Below are 27,888 nucleotides of genomic sequence, written 5' to 3'. Positions count from 1 at the left end.
AGGGCTATCGTCAAAACTAGTGCACTACATGGAGTAGGGTGACATTTAGGACACATCCTGAATATGTCTAACTGACTGAGGAGATGAATCCGATCAGGAGCGTATTTACCACAGACCGATTGTGTTTTTTTTTCAGTTGTTGACACAGAAAACCATTGTTTGCACTGAAATGACAGTAAATATGAAATAAATCAATGAATCATGTCTGTGCCATTGTGCTATGTTTTCATTCTGAGAAACGTTCCTTGAAAACTGAGATGCTGTAGTATGAGACCAGTGTTTATTGCCAGTCAATACCCTGCGTTGTACTGTGTTGATCTGTACGCTATTCAGTTCTGCCACTAGGTGGCAGAGTTGGATCAGTCTTTCCAATCAAAGCTCTGGCCTCTTATCAACTCAAGAGAATAAAATAATCAATATTAGCTTCTCCATTGTATTGCACTTTGAAATTTGGAATTTGTCCAACCACTTAGATATACAAACGACCAGCGTCAGACCACGTGTCGTTTGTATACCTCTGGTAGGATACCATCGTTTCTTATCAGAAAATACATAGGGAATAAATTATTAATTCAAATGCTTGATTGATCCTTTTATATAATCATCTGATAGTATAGAAGTGTTATCCATCAATGATCAACTCATGATCAAACTCCAGATGTGCAAATCATGACAGAGACAACAGGAGTACTACTACACCTCTGTGTCCAGTCTGAGCTCCACCCATGTTGCTACTTTTACTCTGTCATCTGATACACAAGGAAATAAAAGGGAGGGCCGCGATTGCATGGAGGAGGGCGCGTGGGTGTGTTTGTTTCGGGGCGGGTATATGTATGTATGTGTGTTTGTTTTTGTGTGTGTGTGTGTGTTGTGTGTGTGTGCGTGTGGATGGTGTGTGTGTGTGGAGTTAGCTGAAACTATGAGAGATTCAGCTGAGACGCTCACATAGTTGAGGTGTGGCTTGTTAGAGGCTCCAGGAAGGAACTAACTCAGGTTAGCCAGAGGCAGACAGAGTAGAACAGAACAGAACAGGAGCGGCTGAGGCGAGTTCATCTGAGAGACAAAGTGAGCGAGAGTGAGCTATGGCAGACACAGAACTCAAACCAGAGTCAAAACCAGACCAGAAACTCTGCTGCACTATTTGTTCCGGTGCTCTCAATGGTGACAAATCCTCTACCTGTGGCCACTTAGTCTGTGCCTCCTGCCTGGGCAAGAAAAGTAAGGGCTGCCCCCAGTGTTTACAATGCTCTGGCAAGCCTATACCGGCATCTGTGGAACAGAACGGAATGATGATTGAAATAGTGGCTGAGTCTCCACTGGTGATCAAAACCGAAGAAAGAGAGAAAAGGGATATACAAACCGAAATTTCAAAGACACCAGACAAGGCAATGATACATGAAGACCTGAAGGAATTAGAGGACCCTAAGCAACCAGACAAGGCAATGATACAGGAAGACCTGAAGGAATCAGAGGACCCTAAGACACCAGAGGATGCAATGATACAGAAAGACCTGAAGGAATCAGAGGACCCTAAGACACCAGAGGATGCAAAGATACAGAAAGACCTGAAGGAATCAGAGGACCCTAAGACACCAGAGGATGCAATGATACAGAAAGACCTGAAGGAATCAGAGGAAGAGAAAAATAAAGAGAGTGATCCTCCACAGCCTGCAGAGGAAGTGAAAGAGGATGTGGGGGTTGGGGAGGGAGACACATTAAGGGAAGAGAAAGCAAAAGGAGAGGTGAAAGTAGAGCCGTTGGGGCCCGATGATGTTGTGTGTGACTCGTGTATGGAGATGAGCCCGTGCCGGGCCCTCAAGTCCTGCCTCACTTGCCTTGTGTCCTACTGCGAGGCCCACCTTAGGCCTCACCTGGAGAACCCCAAGTTCCAGAACCACAGGTTGGTGGAGCCGCTGAGGGACATCGAGAGACGGACCTGTGAGACCCACAAGTGGCCCCTGGACCTTTTCTGCTGTGCCGACGCTGTGTGTGTCTGTCAGGACTGTGTGACAGAAGACCACAGGGGACACAACACTGTGCCTGTGATGGAGGCACGCAGAAACATTGAGGTATTGCATGCATTCCTTCTTTCTCTTACTCCATTTCTTTCTCTCTCCCTCTCTCCCTCTCTCTCCCTTTATCTACCTCTCCCATTCTCTCTGTTTCTCTTACTCCCTCTCTCCCTTTCCCCCTCTCTCCCTTTCCCCCAGTTTCTCGCCGTCTCTCCCTCTCTCTATTCTGTCTCCCTTTCTCTGTTTCTCTCTCTCCCTTTCTCTCTCTCTCTCTCCCTCTCTCTCAGTTTCTCTGTCTCTCCCTCTCTCTCTCCCTCTCTCTCAGTTTCTCTCTCTCCCTCTCTCTCAGTTTCTCTGTCTCTCTCTCACTCTCTCTCAGTTTCTCTCTCTCCCTTTCTCTCCCTCTCTCTCCCTCTCTCCCAGTTTCTCTGTCTCTGTCTCTCTCACTCTCTCTCAGTTTCTCTGTCTCCCTTTCTCTCCCTCTCTCTCCCTCTCTCCCAGTTTCTCTGTCTCTCTCTCACTCTCTCTCAGTTTCTCTCTCTCCCTCTCTCTCAGTTTCTCTGTCTCTCTCTCACTCTCTCTCAGTTTCTCTCTCTCCCTTTCTCTCCCTCTCTCTCCCTCTCTCCCAGTTTCTCTGTCTCTCTCTCACTCTCTCAGTTTCTCTCTCTCCCTCTCTCTCCCTCTCTCCCAGTTTCTCTGTCTCTCTCTCACTCTCTCTCAGTTTCTCTGTCTCCCTTTCTCTCCCTCTCTCTCCCTCTCTCTTCCTCTGTGTCTTTCTCTCTCCCTCTCTCTCTCTCCCTCTCTCCCAGTTTCTCTGTCTCTCTCTCACTCTCTCTCAGTTTCTCTGTCTCCCTTTCTCTCCCTCTCTCTCCCTCTCTCTTCCTCTGTGTCTTTCTCTCTCCCTCTCTCTCTCTCACTCTCTCTCAGTTTCTCTCTCTCCCTCGCTCCCAGTTTCTCTGTCTCTCTCTCACTCTCTCTCAGTTTCTCTCTCTCCCTCTCTCTCCCTCTCTCCCAGTTTCTCTGTCTCTCTCTCACTCTCTCTCAGTTTCTCTGTCTCCCTTTCTCTCCCTCTCTCTTCCTCTGTGTCTTTCTCTCTCCCTCTCTCTCTCTCCCTCTCTCTCAGTTTCTCTGTCTCTCTCTTCACTCTCACGTTCTTTGATACACATGCGCTAACAAACATTTGCATAGATTTGATATCTAAAGGAAACACCTTGTGCATAAAGGGACAAACCATTCTGAAATGACAGAACACCGTATCAGTTGTGTGGTGTTGTTATCTATGAAAATTGGCCACCTCGTGTTTGTAAGTAAAGAGTCACCTAAGTTTCTGTACGTGGCGAGAGTGGAATAAAATCAGGCTGTTTTCTTCACAAACTCATCCAGAGCCGCTGTGGTAAGTGATCGGTCTGAAACATCCCACTGTATTGTATTAACCCATACATTTTCCAAATGCTATAGCCTACATTGATTTTTATTAAGTCAGTATCTTCAACTATTCGTCACACTTTACAATTTGTCCTTGGGATACTAAGTAGATTTCATCTTAAGTCTTGTGCCGTAATGCATCAAAGGCAGCTTTTTTCTTGATTACACTTATTAATAGACACATTTGACAACAGGTACACCAGTGTACAAAACATTATGAACAGCTGCTCTTTCCATGACATAGACTGACCAACTGAATCCAGGTGAAATGTATGATCCCTTATTGATGTCACTTGTTAAATCCACTTCAGTCAGTGTAGATGAAGGGGGAAGGAGACAGGTTAAAAATAATGTTGTTTTTTTTGAAAGTCTTGAGACAATTGAGACATGGATTGTGTATGTGTGCCATTCCGAGGGTTTATGGGCAAGACAAAAGATTTAAGTTCCTTTGAATGTGATATGGTAGTAGGTGGCAGGCGCACCGGGTTGTGTCAAGAACTACAACGTTAATGGGTCTTTCACTCTCAACAGTTTCCTGTGTTTCCTGTGTTTATCAAGAATAGTCCACCACCGAAAGGACATCCAGCCAACTTGACACAACTGTCGGAAGCATTGGAAGCATTGGAGTCAACATGGGCCAGCATCCTTGTGTAATGCTTTCGACACCTTGTAGAGTCCATGCCCCGATGAATTGAGACTGTTTGGAGGGCAAAAGGGGGTGCAACTCAATATTAGGAAGGTGTTCTTAATGTTTTGTACACTCAGTGTATATAGTAGTGTCTGACCGCTGGTAGGCAGGGCTGGCCCTTGCCTTTTACAGGGCCCTAAGTGAGATTTGATGGGGGGCCCACCCTAAGTGAGATTTGGTGGGGGGGGGGGCCCGCCCTAAGTGAGATTTGATGGGGGGCCCACCACCTCGCAGACAAAATTTTTTTAGTGCCCCCTCCACAACAGTGGAAATAAACATTTACGTTTTTAAAGTTCATTTCCTGCTTATCTACATATTCTATCATTGTGAGTAGAGAACTTTAGCAGTTTTATTTAAAAAAAAAGATGCAATTTTACTCATTTTGCCATGGGGCAGATAGAAAAATTTGCAGTTTTAAAGCGAATTTCCTGCAATTCTACACATTTTGCCTAGACGTATGCCATGTCAGTGATATCTGACTGAGAGTGACTAACAAAATCAATGAGGCCTCGTGGAAGTCAGGGCCCCTGGGCACATTCCCTGCGTGACTGTCGGTATTCTGCCATAAATCCTACAAATTTAGATAGCTGGCTAGACTGATTTACCCTTCTAAAAATGACTAATTGAGTGACTGCCAGTGACTGACATAAGAAGAGAAAACCTGCTGAAACCACATTTCAAAATGGCACATTGTGTGTTCTACGACCTTATTCAAAGTTAAGGAAAATTACTAAATAAAATCAAACTTTATTTAACGTGAATCCGACATTTCAATTACTAATTGTTAGACGGGATCTGGAATTAAAGACACACTCAGTCAGATAGAACTATCCAAGCAGAAGATACATCTCCTTCAAATGTTGATATTTGGTTGCGTTTACAACCAATACAATTCAACGTCGCTTTTGAAATACAGTAAATAGCTTATTAACTTGTCGACAAGTTAACAAATTGAGTCTCGAACTCAAACAAAAATGTAATGTATTCAAGCAGTACATTTAAATAATATATTTTAGTAGACGATCCAGAGCGACTTACAGTAGTGAGTGAGTACATTTTCATACTGGTCCTCTGTGGGAATCAAACCCACAACCCTAGCATTGCAAGCACCATACTCTACCAACTGAGCCACATGGGCCAGTAGATACATCTCCTTTAAATGCTGATATTTGGTTGCGTTGTTAACCAAACGCACTATCATTACTAAAGTTATGGTTAAGTTCTTCCTGGGTTCCACATGAAACATTATTTAATACAAAACATCAATAGACTCGGGGGCTCCTGAGTAGCGCAGCGGTCTAAGGGTGTACTAGAGGCGTCACTACAGACCCTGGTTCGTTCCCATGATGTGTCACAACCGGCCGTGATCGGGAGTCCCATAGGGCAGCGCACAATTGCCTAGCGTCGTCCGGGTTAGGGGAGGATTTGTCCCGGGGTAGGCCGTCATTGTAAATAAGAATTTGTTCTTAACTGACTTGCCTAGTTAAATAAAGGTTAAATACAAAAATGAAAATAACAACTCAAGGACAGAGCTACAAAGATTTAAAAATAAGAATACACACTTTCATTCACTTACACAACATTTCAATAGACAATACCCACTGGGCACAGATGTCAATTCAACATCTATTCTACACTAATTCAACATAATGTCATTGAAATGACGTGGAAACGACGTTGATTCAACTAGTGTGTGTTCGCAGTGGGTAATAACCCAAGGACATAACTACATACATTTAAAATTAAGAATACATACTTATATAGACTTATTCAGCACATAGCTCAACAACAGCACATAGCTTTCTCACAGCGCTGCTCTTAAAGGAACCACCTAAGACATAAAATCAATAAATCAATCAATAAATCAATCAATCAATCATCCGATAAATCCCATGCTCACGTCCGTGGAGGCTCCTCAGAGGAGGAAGGAGAGGACCATCCTCCTCAGTGAATTTCATCAAAATAAAAATAGTGAAACACTTAAAACAGTTATTAGATAAAACTATATTAAATATATTAATGTCACCAAATAATTTATTAAAACACTGTTTTGCTATTAAGATCTACAGTAGCCTCAACAGCACTCTGTAAGGTAGCACAATTGTGTAGCAGGAGGACAGCTAGTTCCCGTCCTGCTCTGGGTACATTGACGTCAATACAAAACCTAGGAGGTTCATGGTTTTCACACCCTTCCATAGACTTGCACAGTAATTATGACAACTTCTGGAGGATGTCCTCCAACCTATCAGAGCTATTGCAGCATGAAATGACATGTTGTCTACCCAATCAAATGATCAGAGAATTAATCTAGTTCTGGTTGCATAAGTGACAGCTAGCTAGCACTGCAGTGCATAACATGTGGTGAGTAGTTGACTCAAAAAGAGAGAAAGAAAATAGTTGAACAGTTTAGAACAAATGTATTTCTTCAAAAATGAAGGAGGCGCAAGAGAAAGCGAGCTACGTATATTTTGTTGTATTTTTTCCACTTTTACTTACCTAGCGAATGCAGCTAGCTAGTTTAGCCTACTCAAATACCCGGCTTAAACAGAGAGGGATGCTATGTTAGCTAGCTGGCTATGGCTATCCAACAGAGAGGGATGCTATGTTAGCTAGCTGGCTATGGCTATCCAACAGAGAGGGGTGCTATGTTAGGTAGCTGGCTATGGCTATCCAACAGAGAGGGATGCGATATTAGCTAGCTGGCTATGGCTATCCAACAGAGATGGATGCTATGTTAGCTAGCTGGCTATGGCTATCCAACAGAGAGGGATGCTATGTTAGCTAGCTGGCTATGGCTATCCAACACTGGAACTCTTCCAAGTCAAGGTAAGCCTTTGGTTTTATTAATTTATTGCCACCGGGACCCGCCGGTGTAACTGCTAAACCTTCTTGCTGACTGTACACTGTACTGCCTGATTGTAGCGGGTTTACTAATGAGTTAATTCTAGTAGCTATGTTGACTAGTATGACGTTAGCTAATACGGTGACAACGATGTAGGCTGTGTGTAGTGGTTAGCAGTTATGACTTGAAGGTTTGGCTTGAAAAGTTTTTTTTTCGCCTGGTCACAGACAGCTATTGTGTTGTTCACTGAAGTCCACAAGATAAGGGAAAGGGTGAGAGGAGGAGAGCGCATAGATGCGAGAAGGAATTGTACAACAGACAAAAGATCATGCTGTTTGTATGTGGCTGCTGTGAAAGTGAACTGTGTCTGCGTGTGATCAGGGGTGTATTAATTCCTCCAATTCTGTTGAAAGACGTTTCATAAACAGAAAGGGGATAACATACCTGAATCTGTGAAATTCAACTGAATTCAAAATCTTTCAGACATTTTCACTCTCCTGCTATATGAAATGATATGAAATGAATGTATGTTGAAGATATCATGCAGGTCATTAGGTCATAGGTCATTGCAGGTCTGTGGAGATCTTCACCATTAGTGTTATAATCTGTGCAGAATCCCGAACGGCGTTGATCACCATGTACTTTTAATATAATCTCAACTGAAATCCAGGCCATTTCATTCTGCTATTCTACTAACCAAAAATCAGACATTGTTTTTCCATTGGAATTTGGTTGTGCTTTCGATGATTGAAAGCATAGTGATAACACATTGGAAATTCAAACTAACCTTTGAGCTGTATTTTTGAGTGATTGAATATAAGTGGTAATCTCATTGTTCAACATCTTAACAAAATAATAACCCAATTATCCACGTTGAAATGACGTGGTGTGCCTGGTGGGTAGTCCCTCTCAGTGACAGAGACAGCCCACGACCCTCAGGTCCAGTCATTCATTCGATATTTTGATAATTCCAACAGAGATCCAGGTTTTAGCTCACACCTGTTATTTGTAAATGAACCATTGTTGCAAAACTTTAAATAATGACATTCCCTATCTATCTAAATCAAGGAATGATTGAAAAACCCATAACGGTATTGACAATAGTCATGCAACAACTCAATTACTATTAGCTGAATCCTTGGTCATTCACATGTGCAACGTAAATACAATAATCTCATAATGCTGAACTAAACTCAAGGTATGACTGAGGAGGGAAGGCTCTTCTTTATCTAGCTTTCTTCTTGTGTGTTCACAAGCAAATACCTCTTTTCAGGTATTACATAACTCACAAAGGAATGGGGAAGGCGTTGTTTGATCTGATCCGACTGACACATTGTTGAACAGGAGGCAGAGCTTGTCTGTGTTGAGCCAGGATAGTCTCAAACAATTCAGTATATGCCATTTATCCAGACTTATCCAAACCTCGTTGTTACTGTTTACTGCTGGCTCAGGGAACATCCAAACAAGATCATTCTGTTGACATTCAGTTTGACGTGGGACCCAGTGTCCCTTCAGGGGTTCTCACTGTTGTCTCACTGAGCATAACAACATTTACATTTAACAAGACACAACATGTGAATAGTTGTAACTACTGTTTGGTGACGTGAGATATTTGTCTCTGTGAGTATAGGATAAATAAGGATAATTAACATTCATGCCTCATCTACAAATTGTTTAAAGCCCAAACAGGTCGAATGACTTTGTTGTTCCGTTGTTCTATAGAACAACAATATTCCGTTTTTTTTTTTCTTCCCCAGAGCAATGAGAGCGTGCTCAGACCAGAACAGGAATCTACTGAGGGGAAAGGAGAGGGTAGGACACACGAGCAGCTGTTGAGTGAGTAACCTGGTCCCAGATCTGTTTGTGTTGTTTTGCTAACTCTGTCATTGATAATGACCATAGAGAGTTGGCAAGACAGCACAATCACATCTGGGACCAGGCTAGCTCTTAAAATGGCTGAGGAATATGGAAATGCTTCATTAACAGTCACACACTAGGCTGCCTGGGAGGTTTTCAAAGTGTTGCCTTTCAATAAAGGGGCGCTCATTTTGAGCACTCTCACACCTACACCAGCACAGGTTTCTAGAATGATGAGAAAATAGTTTATGAAATATGCATATTGACATGCATGCAAAGAAAACAAATTGCTACTTTATTTCAAGCATCATACATTTTGAAATGAAATCAAATGAATCTTATAATTATCCTTTCTGCACACTCTTATGATAGTGATATTTGCTAGTAATGTCTCTCCTGAGCACTCGGGGGATTTGGCCTGTATATGGGTACGGCTACATTGAAATGTTTCTTACAGAAGAAATATGGACCACATATGTATAACCATGGTAACAATCAAAAGGAAAGATTATGGGGATAAGTATTAGACTAAAAGGTGAGGACACGACAGTTCACCTGACACGAGTCCGAATATTACACTATTGATTTTATGTGCATTTTGACATTTACTGTGCTTCTCGACCACATTTGTTGATAACGAAATCTGAAAATACTCTGAATACTTTCAGGAACATTCTAAGAATATTCTTGGAAAATGTGGAGTAGGTACAATATAAAACAACAACAAAAATGGACAAGGGTTTGAGGAAGAACTGGTCTGCAAGTCTTCAACTATAAGCTGCTTTCCAAACTGTACCATTGAGGAACTAGAGCGAGCACACTTGTAGCTGTTAAGTTTGGAACACAGCCCCACATCCCCACCATCACACCATTTTTTATTTATTTTTTTTACCTTTATTTAACTAGGCAAGTCAGTTAAAGAACAAATTCATATTTATAATGACGGCCTGGGAACAGTGGGTTTACTGTCTGTTCAGGGGCAGAATGACAGATTTGTACCTTGTCAGCTCGGGGATTCGAACTTGCAACCTTTCCGTTATTAGTGCAACTCTCTAACCACTAGGATACCCTGCCGCCCCAATTGCTGTTGATTTTTACGTAATCCATTGTAAATCGTGTCAGGTTGGCATCATTTGAAAGCTTGTTCTATTGCCAACGTGACCAGCTAAACTATACAATATGATCTTGGCATCATTTGAAAGCTTGTTCTATTGCCAACGTGACCAGCTAAACTATACAATATGATCTTGGCATCATTTGAAAGCTTGTTCTATTGCCAACGTGACCAGCTAAACTATACAATATGATCTTGCAGGTTTAGGCTTCACAATTTCAGAGAAGAAAGACTGTCATTTTGCTGTGCATAGAAGTGAGTCATGAGTATATTCAGATTTGTAGTCCTCAGCAAATGTTCTTTACAATACTACAAACATAGGCTCAGTCTGTTCAGGACAATCCAGGGTATAACACCATGTCATCATGTAACTGTTCATCAAAACACAGACATCATAAACGTTGACCTCTGTACATTACATGAGTTTTATGACGTAGAAATGTGAAGTGCACGTTTGGACTCACAGGTGTTTTTGCTTACTTGTATGACATCAAAGCAGTAATTATTATAATATTTAACGTCTCATCTTTCAAAATACATTGAGCCCTCTTAATTTGCAGCATTTCCCTCACTCAGAGAACAAAACATTTGCAAAAATGGTCTAATGTCCATTGCTCGTGTTTCTTGGCCCAAGCAAGTCTCTTCTTCTTATTGGTGTCCTTTAGTAGTGGTTTCTTTGCAGCAAATCGACCATGAAGGCCTGATTAACACAGTCTCCTCTGAACAGTTGCTGTTGAGATGTGTCTGTTACTTGAACTCTGTGAAGCATTTATTTGGGCTGTAATCTGAGGTGCAGTTAAATCTAATGAACTTATCCTCTGCAGCAGAAGTAACTCTGGTTCTTCCTTTCTTGTGGCGGTCCTCATGAGAGCCAGTGTCATCATAGCGCTTGATGTTTTTTTTGCAAAGTTCTTGACATTTTCCACATTGTCTGACCTTCATGTCTTAAAGTAATGATGGACTGTCATTAGTCTTTGCCTATTTGTGCTGTTCTTGTCATAATATAGACTTGGTATTTGACCAAATAGGGCTATCTTCTGTATACCACCTCTATCAGGTCACAACACAACTGAAATGCATTAAGAAGGAAATAAATTCCACAAATGAACTCTTAACAAGGCACACCTGTTTATTGAAATACATTCCAGGTGACTACCTCATGAAGCTGGTTGAGAGAATGCCAAGAGTGCGCAAAGCTGTCATCAAGGCAAAGGCTGGCTACTTTGAAGAATCTTTGTTTAACACTGTTTTGGTTACTACATGATTCCATAGTTTTTGATGTCTTCACTATTATTCTACAATGTAGAAAATAATAGAAAATAAAGAAAAACCCTTGAATGAGTATTTGTCCAAACTTTTGACCGGTAGTGTGTATTATGTATTGTATGTATTCTATTTGTTCTTTTGTTTCATTTTTGAACCACAGGAAGACTAGCTGCTGCCTTGGCTGCTGCTAATTGGGGACCATAATAAAATACTAAATACTAAAATGAACACCTCTAGTTTAAAACATGGAGTTTTATATTCCTTCTTTCGCTCTTTACCAATTACTGAACTGCATAAACTTGAATTGTTGTTGGCTGTCTTTCCTATAGGCTCTGTGTCTCACTAATGGGTCTAGAGGAAATAGTATATTCCTCAAATCACTCATTAAAATAAAGTGGAACCTTAGTTTTTAAAGCTGTCTCAATCATAATCTTCCCTGAGAGAGGAAAACAATAAAACAGAATAAAAGCATGTGTTCTTATTAATTTGGCATCGCCTATACACGACTAACCATAACATCACACACACCTTCCCCACCACATTTAACTTGGACTTGTTTCATTATTTTCAAGTGATATAACATTTCATATTTTATTGCAATTGTGTTTTTGTATTGTCACAGATCTCTCTTTGGGACTGGAAATATGTTTGTTAGCTTGCTAGCTGTAGCTAGCTAGCTGACGTTACCTAGAATGGATGGTTAACCTGATAAACAACTTACCCATGTGCTACACAACCTCCTGCTGCTAACGTTACTGTACATGCAGGCAATGCTGCCCGTCCTCCTATAGTTTCTCCCACCCTCCTCTGGTACAGATAGGAATTCTAGCATGAGTACCAGTTGCAACTCAAGAGTCACTCGGTTCTAAGAAATGCAGGTCCTAACTGTAGTGAATCAGATTCCTTCCCTGAAAAACACAATAGAATAACGCAGAAATCAGATCATATCTGACAATAGAGAAACGGACAGGAAAACGCTCTGTTCCTGTGACTCAGCTGTATTGTTAACGATCCGATAAATTGGTCAAATAAATGAGTTGAACAGAATTGTTCACATAAAGGCATAGCTTCAGCACGACAACAACTTGGCTATAGTGCGCGCAGTCATTGAATATCCCTCTCCTTCTCTTCCTCTCCTTCTCTTCCTGTTGTCCTTCCTGTCCTTTTAAAAAAAAAATCCTGACAGAGGGAACTACTAGATAAGCAAGCAGAGATGGTGAGGACAATGACAGCAGCAGAGAATGCCATCAACAAACTTCAAGTCAACACGGTCTCTATTGAGGTACGGTAGGCTGCCCTCCTTGTTCCATGTTTAAAGGATGATGTCAAAGACGGATAGATCTGTGACCGTTGAACAAAGTGCTGCGTAGCATCCCTGTACATTTCAGATATCCCCTGTAGCCGAGTGTTTGTACAATCCAGATATCCCCTGTAGCCGAGTGTTTGTACATTCCAGATATCCCATCCCTGTAGCCGAGTGTTTGTACATTCCAGATATCCCATCCCTGTAGCCGAGTGGTTGTACAATCCAGATATCCCATCCCTGTAGCCGAGTGTTTGTACATTCCAGATATCCCATCCCTGTAGCCGAGTGTTTGTACATTCCAGATATCCCATCCCTGTAGCCGAGTGTTTGTACATTCCAGATATCCTATCCCTGTAGCCGAGTGGTTGTACATTCCAGATATCCCATCCCTGTAGCCGAGTGTTTGTACATTCCAGATATCCCATCCCTGTAGCTGAGTGTTTGTACATTCCAGATATCCCCTATAGCCAAGTGTTTGTACATTCCAGATATCCCATCCCTGTAGCCGAGTGGTTGTACATTCCAGATATCTCATCCCTGTAGCTGAGTGTTTGTACATTCCAGATATCCCCTGTAGCCGAGTGTTTGTACATTCCAGATATCCCCTGTAGCCAAGTGTTTGTACATTCCAGATATCCCATCCCTGTAGCCGAGTGTTTGTACATTCCAGATATCCCATCCCTGTAGCTGAGTGTTTGTACATTCCAGATATCCCCTGTAGCCAAGTGTTTGTACATTCCAGATATCCCATCCCTGTAGCCGAGTGTTTGTACATTCCAGATATCCCATCCCTGTAGCTGAGTGTTTGTACATTCCAGATATCCCCTGTAGCCGAGTGTTTGTACATTTCAGATATCCCCTGTAGCTGAGTGTTTGTACATTCCAGATATCCCCTGTAGCCAAGTGTTTGTACATTCCAGATATCCCATCCCTGTAGCCGAGTGTTTGTACATTCCAGATATCCCATCCCTGTAGCCGAGTGTTTGTACATTCCAGATATCCCATTCCTGTAGCCCAGTGTTTGTACATTCCAGATATCCCATCCCTGTAGCCGAGTGTTTGTACAATCCAGATATCCCATCCCTGTAGCCGAGTGTTTGTACAATCCAGATATCCCATCCCTGTAGCCGAGTGTTTGTACATTCCAGATATCCCCTGTAGCCGAGTGTTTGTACAATCCAGATATCCCATCCCTGTAGCCGAGTGTTTGTACAATCCAGATATCCCATCCCTGTAGCCCAGTGTTTGTACATTCCAGATATCCCATTCCTGTAGCCGAGTGTTTGTACATTCCAGATATCCCATCCCTGTAGCCGAGTGTTTGTACAATCCAGATATCCCATCCCTGTAGCCGAGTGTTTGTACATTCCAGATATCCCCTGTAGCCGAGTGTTTGTACATTCCAGATATCCCATCCCTGTAGCCGAGTGTTTGTACATTCCAGATATCCCATCCCTGTAGCCGAGTGTTTGTACATTCCAGATATCCCATCCCTGTAGCCGAGTGTTTGTACAATCCAGATATCCCCTGTAGCCGAGTGTTTGTACATTCCAGATATCCCATCCCTGTAGCCGAGTGTTTGTACATTCCAGACAAAACAGAGACATGTCACAATGTTTTACAAGCAGTAAAAAAAAAGAAAAAAACTACTAATAAAGAACAAGAGATACCTCTAATTTATAAGTAGTCCCCAGGTATCGGAACCACCCACCCCAACCTGACAGGTTTACCCAGGTGTGGTGAATGAATTTGTATAGGGTTTGGCTCCACCGTCATGCAGCATTCCTTGTCCCCTAGGGATTGATTGTGTAAGCAGACAGTCAATGCCTGAAGCATAGACACCTTTATGGGAAAATTGCAGACTGTGGAGAGACACACACATGCATACGCACGCACGCACACGCATACGCACACACACACACACACACACACACACACACACACACACACACACACACACACACACACACACACAAACGCACGTATGCATGGTGGTATTATAAATGTTGTATTGTAGATGTGTAGTGTTGTATTGTAGATAGATAGTGTTGTAATAATGTTATATGTAGTGTTGTATTTTAGCCTTACTTAGTTTGGACCCCAGGAAAACATAATCACAAGAACAAACAAAAGCCACTTAAATCTGTCTGTCTGTCTGTCTGTCTGTCTGTCTGTCTGTCTGTCTGTCTGTCTGTCTGTCTGTCTGTCTGTCTGTCTGTCTGTCTGTCTGTCTGTCTGTCTGTCTGTCTGTCTGTCTGTCTGTCTGTCTGTCTGTCTGTCTGTCTGTCTGTCTGCCCCTATATCTAAATATACTATACCTAGTGTGTACACAATTCTAAAACGGGCCTGACAACACCTCTTCCATCACCCCATGCAGAATTCAGTGACGGAGGTCCGTGAGGTGATTGAGAACCAGTTTACGGTGCTCCAGGCTGCGGTGGAGCGGGCCAAGAGAGAGGTAAATCCTATTTATTGATGAAGTGATATGCCTAGCTGTTTTAGGCACTGTCCCTATATTTAGGCTGATCTATTATTTTTTACCTGCTTCTAAAAAATATATATATTGTATGACATCACATTTGATGTATGTTTTATGTGCTGTTTGTTTCTGTAAAATCTGCATATAAACCAAGATTTTCTAATAAACGTAAACCTGAACCTAAAGGTGACGGAGATCCTGGAGGGAGAGGAGAAGCAGGCTCTGAGACAGGCCGATGGGATCAAGGTACACCTGGAGCAGAGGTGCACTGAGCTGAAAAAGACACAGGCGCAGGTGGAGAAGCTCTCCAAGAACAAGAATGATGTGGACTTCTTACAGGTGAGGTCTTAATTTGGTCTGGTGGTTTACGATGGATTGAGACTGAGATAGAGGTGGTGCCAAGTCCGTAGTTCTAGTCACTGGCCTAAGGTGATTCTCATGGTGGTAGGTAATGCACAGACAGTAGCCTCATTTACAGGTGCAACATCTATTTGGTGGTTAACCATGGACTGCTAATGAAGTGGTGCCACATGGAACATGACTCAGGTGGACTCCCTACAGGTAAGGTGTTTTTTCTCTGGTCTGGTGGATACGGTGTTGGTTGTGTTGTGGTGCCGGACAGTGCCAAGTGACTCATTAGTGTTATTCACATACCTAAGTTGGTTCTCATCAACATTAATGCAAGCCACAGTGCTGCTATCATACCTATTCACTTTAATCATGGAACATGACTCAGGTGGACTCCCTACAGGTAAGGTCTTACTATCATACCTATTCACTTTAATCATGGAACATGACTCAGGTGGACTCCCTACAGGTAAGGTCTTACTATCATACCTATTCACTTTAATCATGGAACATGACTCAGGTGGACTCCCTACAGGTAAGGTCTTACTATCATACCTATTCACTTTAATCATGGAACATGACTCAGGTGGACTCCCTACAGGTAAGGTCTTACTATCATACCTATTCACTTTAATCATGGAACATGACTCAGGTGGACTCCCTACAGGTAAGGTCTTACTATCATACCTATTCACTTTAATCATGGAACATGACTCAGGTGGACTCCCTACAGGTAAGGTCTTACTATCATACCTATTCACTTTAATCATGGAACATGACTCAGGTGGACTCCCTACAGGTAAGGTCTTACTATCATACCTATTCACTTTAATCATGGAACATGACTCAGGTGGACTCCCTACAGGTAAGGTCTTACTATCATACCTATTCACTTTAATCATGGAACATGACTCAGGTGGACTCCCTACAGGTAAGGTCTTACTATCATAACGATTCACTTTATCATGGAACATGACTCAGGTGGACTCCCTACAGGTAAGGTCTTACTATCATAACGATTCACTTTAATCATGGAACATGACTCAGGTGGACTCCCTACAGGTAAGGTCTTACTATCATACCTATTCACTTTAATCATGGAACATGACTCAGGTGGACTCCCTACAGGTAAGGTCTTACTATCATACCTATTCACTTTAATCATGGAACATGACTCAGGTGGACTCCCTACAGGTAAGGTCTTACTATCATACCTATTCACTTTAATCATGGAACATGACTCAGGTGGACTCCCTACAGGTAAGGTCTTACTATCATACCTATTCACTTTAATCATGGAACATGACTCAGGTGGACTCCCTACAGGTAAGGTCTTACTATCATACCTATTCACTTTAATCATGGAACATGACTCAGGTGGACTCCCTACAGGTAAGGTCTTACTATCATACCTATTCACTTTAATCATGGAACATGACTCAGGTGGACTCCCTACAGGTAAGGTCTTACTATCATACCTATTCACTTTAATCATGGAACATGACTCAGGTGGACTCCCTACAGGTAAGGTCTTACTATCATACCTATTCACTTTATCATGGAACATGACTCAGGTGGACTCCCTACAGGTAAGGTCTTACTATCATAACTATTCACTTTAATCATGGAACATGACTCAGGTGGACTCCCTACAGGTAAGGTGTTTTTTCTCTGGTCTGGTGGATACGGTGTTGGTTGTGTTGTGGTGCCAGACAGTGCCAAGTGACTCATTAGTGTTATTCACAAACCTGAAGTGCGTATGTGCTGCTGTCATACGTATTTACTTTAATCATGAAATACGACTAAAATAGAAAATAGTGGAGGCTGGTGGGAGGAGCTATAGGGGGATGGGCTCCTTTTATTGGTTGGAATGAAATAGAAAACAAACGCATCAAACATATGGAAACCACGTTTGACTCCATTCCTTTCATTCCATTCCAGAGATTACAAAGAGCCCCAATAGCGCCTCCCGACAGCCTCCGCTGGTAGAAACGAACCTAATGTTTTACCAAAAGCCACGTTTCATCATTAGTATTCACTCAGGTTCCCATTAACGTAAGCAAGTAAGCCAAATGTCCAATGGCCAATAAGGGCAGCTATATCCTGTTCCTGTAGCATGAGACAACCTGATGTACAATTACACCCCTTGGACAGGACGCCATTAGCGATACTTCATCAGTCATTTCCAACGGTGTACAAAATAGTGAACCGAGGTGTGTTGTGTGTTTTACAGGAGTACTCAGAGTGGAAGAAGGACTGCTCCGACATCCCCCTACCTGGGGTCTACATCGGCCTCGTGGACCGGCTCAACTCCTTCAGCAGAGAGATTGTTACCTCCACACAGGAGCTGTGTGAGGTGCTGCTGTCCAACTACATTGAGACACTCAAAGAGACCTGCAAAAATGGTGAGCGCAGTCACCATCTGGTTGGCAGAGGCAAACTGCCATTGTGGCTGGCGGCAAGCCTCTGCAAGTCTCTGCTCACCCATTAGTGGGAAAAAGATAACGGCCCAGCATGCAGTTGTGGTTCAGGCACACAAAAGAAATCCCTCACGCTAGTCACAGAGAAACATAGAAAGTAGAGAGGAAGTGATGGTGTATTAGGAGGAAGAACAACACTTCAGCTTTGTGCCCCAGATGCAAAGAGAATCTCCATAGACTCTCTACCTGGGTGTGTTTAAACTTGTCTACAGACCTGAGGTATCCTTCAGGCAGTGTAGCATAGGTGTAGAGCCCTTGTTACAACTGGTAGACTGGATTAGAGTAGACTGGTAGACTGGAGTAGAGTAGACTGGTAGACTGGTAGACTGGAGTAGACTGGTAGACTGGTAGACTAGTAGACTGGTAGACTGGTAGACTGGTAGACTGGTAGACTGGAGTAGACTGGTAGACTGGAGTCAGAGAGAATAACATAGTTAAAAGCCTCTAATCTAGGGCAGTCTGTCACTAGTAGGTAGTAGGTAGACTGAATTAGCCTAGACTGGTAGACTTGTAGACTGGTAGACTGGTAGACTAGTAGACTGGTAGACTTGTAGACTGGTAGACTGGTAGACTGGAGTAGACTGGTAGACTGGAGAAGACTGGTAGACTGGAGTAGACTGGAGAAGACTGGAGTAGACTGGTAGACTGGAGTAGACTGGTAGACTGGAGTATACTGGAGTAGACTGGAGTATACTGGAGTAGACTGGAGTAGACTGGTAGACTGGAGTAGACTGGAGTAGACTGGTAGACTGGAGTAGACTGGTAGACTGGCGTAGACTGGAGTAGACTGAAGTAGACTGGTAGACTGGAGTAGACTGGTAGACTGCAGTAGACTGGAGTAGACTGGAGTAGACTGGAGAAGACTGGTGGACTGGTAGACTGGTAGACTGGTAGACTGGTAGACTGGAGTAGACTGGTAGACTGGAGTAGACTGGAGTAGACTGGTAGACTGGAGTAGGCTGGAGTAGACTGGAGTAGACTGGTAGACTGTAGTAGACAGGTAGACTGGAGTAGACTGGAGTAGACTGGTAGACTGGAGTAGACTGGAGTAGACTGGTAGACTGGTAGACTGGAGTAGACTGGAGTAGACTGGTAGACTGGAGTAGACTGGAGTAGACTGGTAGACTGGTAGACTGGATTAGACTGGTAGACTGGTAGACTGGAGTAGACTGGAGTAGACTGGATTAGACTGGTAGACTGGAGTAGACTGGAGTAGACTGGTAGACTGGAGTAGACTGGAGTAGTCTGGTAGACTGGATTAGACTGGTAGACTGGTAGACTGGAGTAGACTGGTAGACTGGAGTAGACTGGAGTAGACTGGTAGACTGGAGTAGACTGGTAGACTGGTAGACTGGTAGACTGGAGTAGACTGGTAGACTGGAGTCAGAGAGAATAACATAGTTAAAAGCCTATAATCTAGGGCAGTCTGTCACTAGAGGGAAACCCAGCTGTGAGTCAGCATGTTTGATTGTCATATTAACATAGTATAACAAAGACAGTGTAGCCATGTGTTCTTTGTTGCTTACTCTATCTTTACTAATGATTTACCTTCAGTAATGAACAAAGCAAGAGAGGTCATGTATGCTGATGACTCTACAATGTATAGTTCAGCATCAGAATGTAATGAGCTAACAGATGTACTGAGCAGTGAACTGAGAATGGTGTCTGAGTGGGTTGCTATGAACACATTGGTGTTGAACATTTCTAAAACTAAATGTATTGTCTTTGGTTCAAGATATATGATTGCTGATGATTCCCAATTGAATTTGTATATGAATAGAACGCACTTAGAGCAAGTGAAAAAAACTACTAGGCGTCATGTTGGACTCAGCTTTATCATGGTCAGAAAACATAGATAATGATGTTATTAAGATGGGTAAGGGAATTGCTGTTAAAATACAATGTTCAGTATATGTAACATCTAGCACACTGAAACAGGTGATTCAATCCCTGGTCCCATCACACTTAGAGTACTGTCCAGTTATATGGTCAATCCCTGGTCCTATCACACTTAGAGTACTGTCCCTGGTCCCATCACACTTAGAGTACTGTCCAGTTATATGGTCAATCCCTGGTCCTATCACACTTAGAGTACTGTCCCTGGTCCTATCACACTTAGAGTACTGTCCAGTTATATGGTCAATCCCTGGTCCTATCACACTTAGAGTACTGTCCCTGGTCCTATCACACTTAGAGTACTGTCCAGTTATATGGTCAATCCCTGGTCCTATCACACTTAGAGTACTGTCCCTGGTCCTATCACACTTAGAGTACTGTCCAGTTATATGGTCAATCCCTGGTCCCATCACACTTAGAGTACTGTCCAGTTATATGGTCAATCCCTGGTCCCATCACACTTCGAGTACTGTCCAGTTATATGGTCAATCCCTGGTCCTATCACACTTAGAGTACTGTCCCTGGTCCTATCACACTTAGAGTACTGTCCAGTTATATGGTCAATCCCTGGTCCTATCACACTTAGAGTACTGTCCAGTTATATGGTCAATCCCTGGTCCTATCACACTTAGAGTACTGTCCCTGGTTCTATCACACTTAGAGTACTGTCCAGTTATATGGTCAATCCCTGGTCCTATCACACTTAGAGTACTGCCCAGTTATATGTTCAATCCCTGGTTCTATCACACTTAGAGTACTGTCCAGTTATATGGTCAATCCCTGGTCCTATCACACTTAGAGTGCTGTTTGGTTATATGGCCAATCCCTGGTCCTATCACATTTAGAGTACAGCCCAGTTTTATGGCCAATCCCTGGTACTTTCACACTTAGAGTACTGTCCCTGCTCCCATCACACTTAGAGTACTGTCCAGTTATATGGTCAATCCCTGGTTCTATCACACTTAGAGTATTGTCCAGTTATATGGTCAATCCCTGGTTCTATCACACTTAGAGTATTGTCCAGGTATATGGTCAATCCCTGGTCCCATCACACTTAGAGTACTGTCCAGTTATATGGTCAATCCCTGGTCCTATCACACTTAGAGTACTGTCCAGTTATATGATCAATCCCTGGTCCCATCACACTTAGAGTACTGTCCAGTTATATGGTCAATCCCTGGTCCTATCACACTTAGAGTACTGTCCCTGGTCCTATCACACTTAGAGTACTGTCCAGTTATATGGTCAATCCCTGGTCCTATCACACTTAGAGTACTGTCCCTGGTTCTATCACACTTAGAGTACTGTCCAGTTATATGGTCAATCCCTGGTCCTATCACACTTAGAGTACTGTCCAGTTATATGGTCAATCCCTGGTCCCATCACACTTAGAGTACTGTCCAGTTATATGGTCAATCCCTGGTCCCATCACACTTAGAGTACTGTCCAGTTATATGGTCAATCCCTGGTCCCATCACACTTAGAGTACTGTCCAGTTATATGGTCAATCCCTGGTCCTATCACACTTAGAGTACTGTCCCTGGTTCTATCACACTTAGAGTACTGTCCAGTTATATGGTCAATCCCTGTTCCTATCACACTTAGAGTACTGTCTGGTTATATGATCAATCCCTGGTCCTATCACACTTAGAGTACTGTCCAGTTATATGGTCAATCCCTGGTCCTATCACACTTAGAGTACTGTCCAGTTATATGGTCAATCCCTGGTCCTATCACACTTAGAGTACTGTCCCTGGTTCTATCACACTTAGAGTACTGTCCAGTTATATGGTCAATCCCTGGTCCTATCACACTTAGAGTAATGTCTGGTTATATGATCAATCCCTGGTCCTATCACACTTAGAGTACTGTCCAGTTATATGGTCAATCCCTGGTCCTATCACACTTAGAGTACTGTCCAGTTATATGGTCAATCCCTGGTCCTATCACACTTAGAGTACTGTCCCTGGTTCTATCACACTTAGAGTACTGTCCAGTTATATGGTCAATCCCTGGTCCTATCACACTTAGAGTAATGTCTGGTTATATGATCAATCCCTGGTCCTATCACACTTAGAGTACTGTCTGGTTATATGATCAATCCCTGGTCCTATCACACTTAGAGTACTGTCCAGTTATATGGTCAATCCCTGGTCCTATCACATTTAGAGTACTGTCCAGTTATATGGTCAATCCCTGGTCCTATCACACTTAGAGTACTGTCCAGTTATATGGTCAATCCCTGGTTCTATCACACTTAGAGTACTGTCCCTGGTCCTATCACACTTAGAGTACTGTCCCTGGTCCTATCACACTTAGAGTATTGTCCCTGGTCCTATCACACTTAGAGTACTGTCCAGTTATATGGTCAATCCCTGGTCCTATCACACTTAGAGTATTGTCCAGTTATATGGTCAATCCCTGGTCCCATCACACTTAGAGTACTGTCCCTGGTCCTATCACACTTAGAGTACTGTCCAGTTATATGGTCAATCCCTGGTCCTATCACACTTAGAGTACTGTCCCTGGTCCTATCACACTTAGAGTACTGTCCAGTTATATGGTCAATCCCTGGTCCTATCACACTTAGAGTACTGTCCCTGGTCCTATCACACTTAGAGTACTGTCCAGTTATATGGTCAATCCCTGGTCCCATCACACTTAGAGTACTGTCCAGTTATATGGTCAATCCCTGGTCCCATCACACTTCGAGTACTGTCCAGTTATATGGTCAATCCCTGGTCCTATCACACTTAGAGTACTGTCCCTGGTCCTATCACACTTAGAGTACTGTCCAGTTATATGGTCAATCCCTGGTCCTATCACACTTAGAGTACTGTCCAGTTATATGGTCAATCCCTGGTCCTATCACACTTAGAGTACTGTCCCTGGTTCTATCACACTTAGAGTACTGTCCAGTTATATGGTCAATCCCTGGTCCTATCACACTTAGAGTACTGCCCAGTTATATGTTCAATCCCTGGTTCTATCACACTTAGAGTACTGTCCAGTTATATGGTCAATCCCTGGTCCTATCACACTTAGAGTGCTGTTTGGTTATATGGCCAATCCCTGGTCCTATCACATTTAGAGTACAGCCCAGTTTTATGGCCAATCCCTGGTACTTTCACACTTAGAGTACTGTCCCTGCTCCCATCACACTTAGAGTACTGTCCAGTTATATGGTCAATCCCTGGTTCTATCACACTTAGAGTATTGTCCAGTTATATGGTCAATCCCTGGTTCTATCACACTTAGAGTATTGTCCAGGTATATGGTCAATCCCTGGTCCCATCACACTTAGAGTACTGTCCAGTTATATGGTCAATCCCTGGTCCTATCACACTTAGAGTACTGTCCAGTTATATGATCAATCCCTGGTCCCATCACACTTAGAGTACTGTCCAGTTATATGGTCAATCCCTGGTCCTATCACACTTAGAGTACTGTCCCTGGTCCTATCACACTTAGAGTACTGTCCAGTTATATGGTCAATCCCTGGTCCTATCACACTTAGAGTACTGTCCCTGGTTCTATCACACTTAGAGTACTGTCCAGTTATATGGTCAATCCCTGGTCCTATCACACTTAGAGTACTGTCCAGTTATATGGTCAATCCCTGGTCCCATCACACTTAGAGTACTGTCCAGTTATATGGTCAATCCCTGGTCCCATCACACTTAGAGTACTGTCCAGTTATATGGTCAATCCCTGGTCCCATCACACTTAGAGTACTGTCCAGTTATATGGTCAATCCCTGGTCCTATCACACTTAGAGTACTGTCCCTGGTTCTATCACACTTAGAGTACTGTCCAGTTATATGGTCAATCCCTGTTCCTATCACACTTAGAGTACTGTCTGGTTATATGATCAATCCCTGGTCCTATCACACTTAGAGTACTGTCCAGTTATATGGTCAATCCCTGGTCCTATCACACTTAGAGTACTGTCCAGTTATATGGTCAATCCCTGGTCCTATCACACTTAGAGTACTGTCCCTGGTTCTATCACACTTAGAGTACTGTCCAGTTATATGGTCAATCCCTGGTCCTATCACACTTAGAGTAATGTCTGGTTATATGATCAATCCCTGGTCCTATCACACTTAGAGTACTGTCCAGTTATATGGTCAATCCCTGGTCCTATCACACTTAGAGTACTGTCCAGTTATATGGTCAATCCCTGGTCCTATCACACTTAGAGTACTGTCCCTGGTTCTATCACACTTAGAGTACTGTCCAGTTATATGGTCAATCCCTGGTCCTATCACACTTAGAGTAATGTCTGGTTATATGATCAATCCCTGGTCCTATCACACTTAGAGTACTGTCTGGTTATATGATCAATCCCTGGTCCTATCACACTTAGAGTACTGTCCAGTTATATGGTCAATCCCTGGTCCTATCACATTTAGAGTACTGTCCAGTTATATGGTCAATCCCTGGTCCTATCACACTTAGAGTACTGTCCAGTTATATGGTCAATCCCTGGTTCTATCACACTTAGAGTACTGTCCCTGGTCCTATCACACTTAGAGTACTGTCCCTGGTCCTATCACACTTAGAGTATTGTCCCTGGTCCTATCACACTTAGAGTATTGTCCAGTTATATGGTCAATCCTCTGTCCTATCACACTTAGAGTACTGTCCAGTTATATGGTCAATCCCAGGTCCCATCACACTTAGAGTACTGTCCAGTTGCTCTAACCATATGAATATTATCCAAATGCATCAAAATCCCTCATGGCTTAACGTTGAAAACAAATTACTATTCAGTCTTCTGATTTTCTTTAGGAATGTTATATTTAAAAAATGTAAAAAACACAGTATTTGTCAGGCCAGTTAGTACATAGTAGCAACACGCATAACCACCGAACCAGACAGGTAAATTCAGGGCATCTAAGACAACCCAAGCCAAGGACAAATCGTCTTAAACATACAGTTGTATATAGAGCCATAGCTGAACGGAACTCTTTACCAATCCATATTTCTCAGGCAATAAGTAAATCCACCTTCGAGAAAAAAATGTAAGAACATCTAATGTGACAGACCATATGACTGGACAGGAAATAGAAATAACATCTAATGTGATAGACCATATGACTGGACAGGAAGTAGACAGAACATCTAATGTGACAGACCATATGACTGGACAGGAAGTAGAACATCTAATGTGACAGACCATATGACTGGACAGGAAATAGAACATCTAATGTGACAGATCATATGACTGGACAGGAAGTAGAACATCTAATGTGACAGACCATATGACTGGACAGGAAGTAGAACATCTAATGTGACAGACCATATGACTGGACAGGAAGTAGAACATCTAATGTGACAGACCATATGACTGGACAGGAAGTAGAACATCTAATGTGACAGACCATATGACTGGACAGGAAATAGAACATCTAATGTGATAGACCATATGACTGGACAGGAAGTAGAACATCTAATGTGACAGACCATATGACTGGACAGGAAGTAGAACATCTAATGTGACAGACCATATGACTGGACAGGAAATAGAACATCTAATGTGATAGACCATATGACTGGACAGGAAGTAGAAAGAACATCTAATGTGATAGACCATATGACTGGACAGGAAGTAGAAAGAACATCTAATGTGACAGACCATATGACTGGACAGGAAGTAGACAGAACATCTAATGTGACAGACCATATGACTGGACAGGAAATAGAAAGCAACAACTGAATGTTAAATGTATTTCCTGTCAGGTATTGTAACTCTCTGTATTGTCTACTTGTTAAATGTTTGTAAAGTCTTAATTTGTAATTGTTTGTAATGTCTTATTAATTGGGGTTAGACCCCAGGAAGATTAGCTAACGTTACGGCGTTGGCTAATGGGGATCCTAATAAAATTCACAAAAGTGTCCATGCAAAAAGAAATGACTACATTCAAATGAAAACGTCATGCTTGTGAGTTAAAACGTGAAGTAGGCCCCAATGTGATTATTTCTGAGCATAAAACATGTTATGTTTCTCTCTCCTCTCCAGACATGATGGGGATTAAAACCACAGTCCATGAAATAATCGCAGCCAAACAGAACATGGACGTTCCCGACCCAAAGACGCGGGAGGACTTTCTAAAGTGTACGTCTCTTCTATCATATTGAGGTCATCCATACACAAACAAAAACAAGGCTTCAAATCACTTGAATGATATTACAGGAGTCCTTCAAGTAGTTATCGTAACATTACAGTAATACTTCAAGTAGTTATCGTAACATTACAGTAATATTTCAAGTAGTTATCATAATATTACAGTAGTCCTTCAAGTAGTTATCATAATATTCTGTAGAAATATTCAAATCTTTGTATGACGTAATTTGTAGTTTGAATCTGTAAAGTTGGCCTTGCCTAAGTTATTGATTCTGTTTTACTTTTATAATTTATGTTATGTTATTCTCTCTCACGCTGTGCAGATGCCAATCCTGTGAGTTTTGACGCAGACACGGCCCATAAATTCCTGCGTCTGACTGAGGAAAACAGAAAGGTGACCAACACCACACCCTGGCAACACCCGTACCTCGACGTCCCTGAACGTTTTGAGAGCTGGCGACAGGTACTGGCCACAGAGAGCTTCTATGTCGGCCGACACTACTTCGAGGTGGACGTGAGCGGCGAGGGCACGTACGTCGGACTCACCTACAAGAGCATCGACCGCAAGGGTCCTGAAAGTAACAGCTGCATCACCGGCAACGACTTCTCATGGTGCCTCCAATGGAACGGGCGTAGCTTCTCTGCCTGGCACGGTGATGTGGAGACGCCTCTAAGCGTGGACAAGTTCACACGCATTGGGGTCTATGTGGACTATAGCCGTGGATTACTGGCTTTCTACGGGGTGGATGACGTCGTCGGCATGACCCTCATCCACAAATACACGGCTGAGTTTCTGGAGCCCCTCTACCCAGCCTTCTGGCTGTCGAAGAAGGAGAACGTGGTAGTGCTTGTTGAACCTGGAGAACCGCTGACACTGAAAAGCCCCTCTCCCCCTAAAATACCCCTTAACAGTGACGTAACACCCCGAAGCCGTTTCACAGTAACTCTTGTTGAACAATGATAAATTTGTCGGTAGTAGTAATTTTCTCCGTCGAGCCTGAAAAAGATTCAGAATGCAGGAAACAATGGAAAAAGAAACCAAAATCATTATCAGGTGACAAGAAACCTCACGAGATCTGTATATTATGTTCTAAATGAAAGTTGAATATTTATAATATATTTGTTCCTATTCTTGTTGTGTTGCGTGACTAGTCTTGGTATAAGGTCAGTGGTTAGGTTACATCTAATGAGATGGGTCCCTTTCTATTCTTGTTGTGTTGCGTGACTAGTCTTGGTATAAGGTCAGTGGTTAGGTTACATCTAATGAGATGCGTCCCTTTCTATTCTTGTTGTGTTGCGTGACTAGTCTTGGTATAAGGTCAGTGGTTAGGTTACATCTAATGTGATGGGTCCCTTTCTATTCATATTGTGTGTTTAAATCTGACGCAGAACAGTTTTGATACTGTGACTATTTGAATGGGGGACTTCTTTGGGAAATGTTGGGACTGCTGTTTCTGTTTACCACAAACTGTGATTTTGGAATGTACTGTATTTGAGAGATGCCACAGTAAATTAAATTAAATTGTATTTGTCAACTGCTTGGTATTTGTTACATGCGCTGTAAAAGTGTATTTGTCACATGCTCTGCAGATTAACAGGGACGTGCTTACTTTACATGTCCTTTTACAACAACAGAGACTTAAACAAATACATAGAACATTTAAGTAGTAACACAAGGAACAAATACACAGTGAATAATGAACTACAATAACGAGTAAAAAATCATATGTCAGGGTGTACCAGTACCGAGTTTAATAAATATTAAATTCATTTCTCATAAACACACACACACACACACACACACACACACACACACACACACACACACACACACACACACACACACACACACACACACACACACACACACACACACACACACACACACACACAGTTCATTCATAATTGTTTGCCAAAAGACATACATTATTAACAAAGAACATCGAGTAAGATAAGTTAAATGCATAGCTGAAAGCATAGGGGGTAGGAGATAATTGAGGCAGTTATGTATAGTAAATATTCACACCCATATCATCAATCTACCC

At 42.5% G+C, this 27,888-nt stretch overlaps 1 protein-coding gene across 1 annotated transcript; it reads left to right on the top strand.

The window, feature by feature from the left end:
- Positions 1–883: 883 nt before the first annotated feature.
- LOC115118894 (tripartite motif-containing protein 16-like) lies at positions 884–27,378 on the top strand. The gene is made up of 7 exons (XM_029647621.2): positions 884–2,069; positions 12,391–12,486; positions 14,888–14,968; positions 15,176–15,328; positions 17,571–17,742; positions 25,739–25,834; positions 26,167–27,378. The coding sequence occupies exons 1-7, from the start codon at positions 1,083–1,085 to the stop codon at positions 26,802–26,804; spliced, it is 2,223 nt and encodes a 740-aa protein (XP_029503481.2). The 5' UTR covers positions 884–1,082; the 3' UTR covers positions 26,805–27,378.
- The last annotated feature ends 510 nt before the right edge of the window (positions 27,379–27,888 follow it).

The sequence above is a fragment of the Oncorhynchus nerka genome, linkage group LG16 (assembly GCF_034236695.1).
Source record: "Oncorhynchus nerka isolate Pitt River linkage group LG16, Oner_Uvic_2.0, whole genome shotgun sequence".
NCBI classification, from domain to species: domain Eukaryota; kingdom Metazoa; phylum Chordata; class Actinopteri; order Salmoniformes; family Salmonidae; genus Oncorhynchus; species Oncorhynchus nerka.
This window is presented reverse-complemented; position numbering and strand designations above follow the sequence as displayed.

What these genes read in the sequence shown, in the direction of transcription:
- LOC115118894 (XM_029647621.2), top strand. Translation starts at nt 1,083, where the DNA reads ATGGCAGACACAGAACTCAAACCAGAGTCAAAACCAGACCAGAAACTC. An exon ending in TGGAGCGGGCCAAGAGAGAG is followed by an intron (nt 14,969 to 15,175) that starts GTAAATCCTATT and finishes CTGAACCTAAAG; the next exon opens with GTGACGGAGATCCTGGAGGG. An exon ending in GCGGGAGGACTTTCTAAAGT is followed by an intron (nt 25,835 to 26,166) that starts GTACGTCTCTTC and finishes CACGCTGTGCAG; the next exon opens with ATGCCAATCCTGTGAGTTTT.